The sequence below is a fragment of the Haplochromis burtoni genome, unplaced genomic scaffold, assembly GCF_018398535.1.
Source record: "Haplochromis burtoni strain Fernald_Lab_line unplaced genomic scaffold, NCSU_Asbu1 Contig_992, whole genome shotgun sequence".
In the NCBI taxonomy this organism is placed as follows: Eukaryota; Metazoa; Chordata; class Actinopteri; order Cichliformes; family Cichlidae; genus Haplochromis; species Haplochromis burtoni.
In genome coordinates, this window is record NW_024583353.1 from 61,126 (window position 1) to 69,080 (window position 7,955).

At 34.9% G+C, this 7,955-nt stretch overlaps 1 protein-coding gene across 2 annotated transcripts in view; it reads right to left on the bottom strand.

Annotated features, from left to right (window-relative positions):
• Positions 1-866: 866 nt before the first annotated feature.
• Positions 867-7,955, bottom strand: part of LOC121812969 (butyrophilin subfamily 1 member A1-like) — an 11,055-nt gene continuing 3,966 nt past the window's right edge. Inside the window, exons 2-5 of one of the 2 annotated variants that reach the window (XM_042216279.1) lie at positions 4,065-4,176; positions 2,164-2,508; positions 1,822-2,079; positions 867-1,703 (exon numbers count right to left, since the gene is read on the bottom strand). In XM_042216279.1, the coding sequence (XP_042072213.1) occupies positions 1,498-1,703; positions 1,822-2,079; positions 2,164-2,508; positions 4,065-4,170 (915 nt within the window). In that variant the 5' untranslated portion in view covers positions 4,171-4,176 and the 3' untranslated portion in view covers positions 867-1,497. Of the gene's footprint in view, positions 2,080-2,163; positions 2,509-4,064; positions 4,177-7,955 lie in introns of both variants that reach the window. The other variant, XM_042216280.1, reaches the window with a different exon arrangement.

Genomic DNA, 7,955 nt, shown 5'->3' on the forward strand with positions numbered 1-7,955 from the left:
GGTCTTCCCCCTCCAATCCCTTCGTTTGTGGGTCCTGCCCCTGCAATCCCTTCGTTTGTGGGTCTTCCCCTTGCATCCCCTTCAATGGTTGCCCCCCTGCAATCCCTTCCTTACTGTCATGCTGCGTTGGGGGTGCTTCTGCTCTGTTTGCTGAAGAAACTTCCTTCGCTCTTTTTTCGCCATCCACATCACCACCAACCTGATTTGGGTTTTTTGCCATATGTCTTTCTGATCTTGTGGGACTGACATTTTCCTTGATATTGTCCTGTTTCTGTTTCATTGTGTCTTCTCCCTCAGAATCAGTAGTTGTTTTCCCGTCTGCTTTAATTGGACTCTGATCTGCTCTTTCATTTATAGTTTGTGTTTTGTTTTCTTCAGTGTTTGCGTCTTTGTGTTGTTTAGGCCGATGTCCTTGTCCACTATTATCAGTCAGATTTGGAATTTCATAATTTCTTCTTTCACTGTTATTATCAAATTGTTCAGGTTGTGCTTGTCTTCCATCATGTGATTTGCATACATTATTTGTTATCTCTCTACCTGGGTGGTTATTATTTTGTTGTGTGCCAGTTTTTGTTGTCTGCATGATATTTTTGTTGGAAACATGGTCATTTTCCACCTCTATTTGACACAAACTGACATGTGAACTGTCATTGACCTTTTCTTCCCTCATCAGAGATTCCTCTTCTTGATCTTTACCAAAATCTTGCATTTTTTCTTTGCTTCCAGTCTCTGTGGGGAGATACAATTAGTAATTTTAAATGCATTACTTTCCCACACCAAAGGTTTAAAAGTGAAGAATTACTGTCATGAAAATATTATTATTATTATTATTATTGTTAAAAGTAGCAGTAGTGGTATTATTGAATAATAATAATAATAATAATAATAATAATAATAATAATATGTGTTTCTGACTCAATTGAAACAAACTTTTTTCATGTCCTATCTGGCAGTATAACAATCACAATTGTTGTCTGAAGGACAAACAAAAAAATGAAAAATGAAAACAACACAGTAGAGAAACCACAGCAACAACCAACATAAGCTTAAGTAACATAATCTTAACCTTAATGTTTAGAGGTAGCAGCCAACCCAGACAGTGTGCGTGTGTGCACCTGTGTTTGTGAGCCTGCACACGCACACTGTCTGGGTTAGCTGTGTTCATGAGGTTTCTCCATTTAAGTATTTAATAATAGGTGTGGGAAACCACAATCCTGCCCCCCCAGGACATGAAGCAGGCATGGAGCTTCTTCTATTGGAGGGGCAATAGCTTCTAATATTATTGACTTTATAAGAAAATAAGCAAAATATGAAAAACACAAATTGAATGGAAAAAAGCCTCTATAGACATGACTGTGTGCATAATGACATGTTATTGTTAGAGTGTTTGTATATGTTTGCAGTTGGCCTTAAACAACATATCACCAACATATGAGGCATTAACAGCAGCATCTAGACTTGAATGTAAGTCTAGCTGGTCTAACCACACATTTTTTGTCAATAATTAATTGGTGCAAATGTAATCAGATTTGTCTGACAAAGTAGGAGATTACGCAATATTTGGGCATGCATTAGAGTCTCACCCATGTTGTTTTTTCTCCATTTCCAAACGAGAAAAACAAGAAAAACAACAAAAGTAATAAATATAATGCCAACAATCAATGCCGCAATGGTAGATCTAGCCGAATCCACAGAGAAATCATCTGAAATAATAAAGCACGTGAGATAAAATAATTATTAATAAGTTAACATATGTTTTGTCAAGTTTGCCAGTTTGTAGCTAAAATTTGGATCACATCATTAATTTAAAAAAAACTTAACCTGGGACATGTATCTTGACTTCTCTATGCTGTTTGTTTTGTTGGATTCTACAGGTGATGTTCTTGCTGTGTTCTTTTTCCAGAGTCAGTCTGCTGCTGAGGGCATAGAGATCATCAGGACCTCTGAACATCTCTTTAGACCCAGCAGGGATGATCTTGCCCTCACTCTCCAGCCAAAACACATCCGGCTCTGGATACCAGCCTTTGGATTTACATTCTAACACTCCAGGGCTGACTTTGGTTATCTGAATATCAGCTTCTGTAAACACATAAAATTGCGACATAAAAGATAAACAGTAATCCAATTTCTACATTCAGCAGCATATACATTTTGTTCACTTACCGACAACAAGTTCAACACTCAAATCTACACTTAGTCCAGGAATGAAGCACCTGTATGTTCCTTCATCTGACAGCCTCACTTTGGTGAGTTTCAGTGATGCATCTCCTGTTTTCAGTTTCTCAATAGACACTGATGTTCTGTTCTTGTAGGATGGATTTTGGCCAATCAGATGATCTTCACCTGACCGCCACACATGGACAAATCTGGGATTCAGGTCAGATCTTGACCACTCAACCATCTCATCCACAGCATTGATGGGAGGATCCACACTGCATAGCAACGTGATGTCTTGAGTCTGACCAATTACTGCCATTATACGAGGCTGACTGTTTGTCTGAGATTCACCTGGGAAAGAAAAATGTGTTTTTGATCTTTATTTAGAATTAGAAAACAGTAAATGTAAACTTTATAAAAAAAATGGTTTAGTCACAGATTTGCATAATCTATATATCGAGTTGTATGTGTTTTTGGTTACAATTGTCTTTCTTTCTTTTTTTCGTCAGGATAATGAAAATAATGTGGTCTATAGGATGTTGTCAAATTAAATGCAAGGTCAGATAAACTAAAACAACAAAACAAAAACCATGACATAATAAAGTCATAGCTAAACAGTGAATAAAAACAAAACTAAAATCCCCACAAATTCAACTTAAGTATGAATGTAGTACAGAAGAAAATATGAAACTCATGTGTGTCTCATAATTTTGAACTGTCATTCATGTGAGTGACAAAATAACTCACACTTCTGCTACCATCCATACTTCATAACATGAACCTGTTCACTATTTAAGACTGTTAAAATTCACTTAATTTAAAGTGAATAAAATAATACATGTGTGGTATAATTAGTAATGAAGAATTATATAATAATAATCACAGCAGGATAAGAGAGAACAAAATAAACATAGATTACTTGTCTCACATTTGGGGATATAGGGAAATGTAAAGACGGAAAACTGTTAGGAGGATTTGGAAAAGTAATATATGGCCGTTATTTTAGTAGGTTAAACACATGAAAAAAATAAAATGTTAGTAATAAACTTGGAAACTTCCCTCTTATACGGGACCTTCTTAACCTTAACGTGCTATAAAATATGACTAATCTAAAGGGATGCTTTCACTTTCATTCTTAGTAGTGCACTGACCTGTTTATTTGAACAATGACACCACCAACTATTGTTAAACTGTAACCGTTGATATTATTTCAACATTTGAAAGACCTTGAGCTAAAATACATTTTGTGATGGAAACCAAATGTTCTTAGCACATCTGGTTGCAATTTCAAATACAGTGTTGTCATTCAAAGAGAATCCAAACACATAATTTAAACATAAATATTTAAGCAAAGCTTTTTTTTTCTATTGTTTACTTATTTATCACAGAAAAAAGTGATCACTTAATGAAGAAGTTATTCCAAGTTAATAAAATTTCACAATTTTAAAATAGATGAGGAACAATGCAGGAAGCTGATGATGCATTGTTAAGTGTTCCCCCCCAATTGATTCCTCACTTGTTCTCTATTTAGAGCACACCTTTAAATACATTATTGTAAAGTGGTATTTGTGTAATGACATTTTGCCATAAAGTATAATGCATACAATGCAATTTAGAAACACCCCTGTTGCTTCAGTAAATAGTACAAAACCCTACATTTAAAACATATGTATTTCATAGTTTATAGTATTAATATATAACTACTAATTTCATATTATTTAATTTTTTTACTTTTTAATGCAACCCAAGAAAATACCTTAACCCTACTGATAAGTTCTTGTTGAAACTTTATTTACACAGAGGTGTTAATAAAACTGTAGTTTGTCCACACTATGACATTGTGCGTATCCTGAGTGTACATATCAAAAGTATATTGTCTGTTGTCACTAATTGTGAGGATACATTACCTGCGTTGATCTGTGTCATTTGAAGAATGATAACTGAGTGGAAAAACACTGTAGTCCATACACTGAGTCGAGATTTAGAGGATCGTCTGTCCTTCTGTCGAGGCATTGTGAGCTGCAGAAAATTCAAATACACACAGTTGTAAGACATTTTCTTTCACACTGGAAATCAAATTATGGTGAGGAAAGTTGAGGATATCTTACTGTTGGCTCACTTTTCAATCAGCACATTAAAAGTCAAGTCCTTAAATCAAATAACTTGACCTGCACCTGCTCGATCTGTCTTATCTACCTCTAAGTCTATTAAAATCTACTCTGTGCAGCAGAGCTGTAAAAACACACCACACCTATAGTCTGATATAAAATGTTCAGGGACAGACTTCAGACATGTCCACTGTGTTCTGAACTAGATACGTTGAGTGTCACATATGAGATAAGAATACATTACTCATTAATGATCAAGTTTACACTAAAGAGAAATCTTAATGTTGTGTTTTAAACCAAGTTAACAGTTTAACTAAAATCATAAATATATGTGTGTGTTTTTTTCTTTATTTCTTATTTTTAGCTCCTTCTATAATGGGTTACATATAAATAAAAGGCTGTACTTTGACCTGGTTGCCAGGTAGCTGATTACCGCGATTATAAAGCACCTGTGAGGCAGTGATATGAGCTGCTTTATTGGACTCTGCCCTCATATAACTGAAAAACATGACCGTGTTTACTGGTCAGATGGGGGCACTATGGGACCTGTTATTCATGCTCACACTATCATATAATACTTAACCTCATGTGAAGTTTCACTCCTAGCTCTTTTTCCCTTTTTGTCTCTGATTTTTTATCTGTGAATAAAACACTGAATCAGCATGTGTCTCTTGTGACATTTTTAGATTCCTGTAAATAACTACAGCACCAATCTTTCCTATTGTGGAAATGCTGCTGTTGTGCTAAGGAACAGCAACTGTAAAAATGTGTCAAAATTCCTAAAACACTGGAATCGAGGCGCTCTCATATGGTCTCAAAATAGCTGTGTTGTTTAATCAGGCAATAGGTAAATGATTGAAATCTGTAAAATAATTGTGTATCGGGGCAACATGTAGCAGGGAATGTTTGCTATATACTGTAAGTAAGCACAAAAGTATAAAAATATAAAGTACAAGTTAGGAATGAAGGTCCAGAAAGAGGACACTCTGTTTGAATTCATCAGCCAGCTGTTTGTTTCTTCTCTGTGAAGTTTGCACAGTCTCACTGTCTCTGTGCGGGTTCTCACTTCCTCCAAAGTTGCAAACTTTAGTCCAATCAGAAGCAATTGCTTATGGAACTTAATTGTGCCATATGATGATTATACTCTGATAGTCCATCACAGCTGAATGAAATCAAGTGATAGCCTAAGAAAAATGTTACACTTTTTTTTTGTTGTCTTTTTGACCCCCAGTCTGTTCTATACTTATTGTTGAGAAATCCCGCTATAACCACTTCGATGCTCATCTTCTGTTTAAAGGAAAAGTCTAACCCTCTACAATGGAGGCAACATTTACTGATATTTATTTATTATTTGTTAGCTTTGCACAAAAATAGCTGGTTACTTTGAGTAAATTTCAGAGTCTGTATTTTTTCACTTTTACTTGTGTAAAGAAATTAAATCAGTAGTCCAACTTTTACTGAGTATTTTTTAACACTAGTGTCTGTATTTCTACAGAATGTCTATAGGCTACTTTTGTCAACTCTGGTGTCGTCATTAGGATGAAGATTTGTGTCAGTGGATTGTACTCTTGAGGTTTATATTGTTAAATGGTAATTATGTGAGGGTGTATTTCAGGTTCTGTTATGTAGAAAAACAAAACTAATATAACCCATAGTGTAATGGATTGCTCACTCCAGATAATAAATAATGTAACACATTACATTAAAGTATAATTTGAATTACAGCATGAGCCCACACTGATTAAAGCCACAATCAATAAATCTGCTTATATGACATAAAACACAATGATGAGGTAAAAACACTTTTACAGTTAGCCTTGTTTATCATGCTGGGGTTTAATTTTTAAAGCAACATGTTTCTTTTATTTATGAACAAACCAATTGTCTTTGTTAGTGAAGTGTGTTTCCACCCAGGAAAAGCTTGACTATATAATGTAATTTTATCAGTGGCAATATTTTAACTAAAACAGAGACTATGGTGACATTATGGTAAAGTAGTGTGTTAATCTAATAATGGTAAAGGGAAAAATATTTCTGCTTCATTCCTTTAATATCAAAAGATAATTCCCTCTACTTACACTTGGTAAATGCCCTTATGATGTTAAGCACATATTGTCTGTGTGGCAATGTTCAGTATTATTCCAGGTAGTTTTATTGTGAAACCTTGTTTTTTTTAAAGGAATTATTTAGCTTGTAGTTAAAAGCTTTAATTATTGAATAAAAGACTTAAAGGAGAATGAACATATTTCATGTAATTGCTGGAAAAATCAAGGTAATACTGTTCTGATATCAAAAGCTAGTTTAAACTAGAATGTTATCTTAGATTTCTTAGATCTTAAATATCTAGTTGTAACTCACTGGTGTCACCTTAAAATCAGTATAGTCCGTAATAGGAAATGATGTCATAAGTAAACAGGTAGCTAGTCAGTGAATTGAGGAGAACGATTTTCAGGTGCAGCTACAACTCACGTATCTCCTAACAGACGCCAACACTTTCAATACGAGTCTTTATCTTTTGTTTGTGAGAGCCCTGATGGTTCTACTCAACAGAGAGGAGTCAGAACCACTGAGGAGAAGCATTTTAGTCCAGTATGTAATATTAAAAGAACTTTCTCTTCATGCACAATTTCTCAACAGTGCAATATCTAGCAGACAGTGCAGAGTACTGGTGTGAGGATAAAGTGGGTCATAGAATCAACAGTGGCAATATTACCATAACTGGTAAGTTCATCATATTTGTGAAATTAGTACATAGTTGTTGTTTTTTTTAAAATTATGTGATATTTCTCATCCACTTTCTCTTGTATCGTACATGTATTTGTCAGTTAGCCTTTTTGTTTTATTACTATGTATATATTTGTATTGTAAAAAGGTAATGTAAAAATATTGTATTTAAGCAGCATCAATTCAAGTTAATGTATCACAAGATCTTTTATTATTATTTATTATTCTATTATTATCTTTTAGGGAAGGGATTGTAACATTTAGTCCTTTTCCTGAATCAGTGTTGGTATAGTTTGTATAATAAATGTGCTCGTTGATAAATTAGATATTGATCTGAAAATTGTTTCACACACATCAATATAAATCACTCTTGGGGCTCCCTGGTGGTCACCAGTGATGGGAATAATGGCGTTACAAGTAACGGCGTTACTAACGGCGTTACTTTTTTCAGTAACGAGTAATCTAACTAATTACTATTTCTATCGTTACAACGCCATTACAGTTACTAACAAGAAAATGCAGTGCGGTCGTGTTACTATTTTTCAACAAACAGACGGTTGAAGCTGTGTTCAGCTTACTGCATCTTATATCAGTTGCACGAAAGTAGCTGTCTATGTAAGTAATCTGGGCGCTACAGCTTTAAGCAGCTGTGCGCGCTCCCCCGGGCGGCAATCACTTTTTGGCACAACACCTGGAGCTAAGGGGGCAAAACAGTCGCAGGAGTGCTGCTGTTTGACTGAGGAGGAATAAAGTAGTCGTGGTAAGCCAGTCACATGACCACTTTAAGATGACAAAGCAACAAGGTGATAGATACCAGTTTTTAAATTGTGTTGATAGGCCACGTAAAACCGGAGTCATGATAAACAATATATACGCGGCGCTTTTTCCTCAATAGTTTCATCACGTTTACTGTCTAAGGACAGCGCTAGCAAGCACTCTCTTCTTATGAACAAGAAATTAAAATAA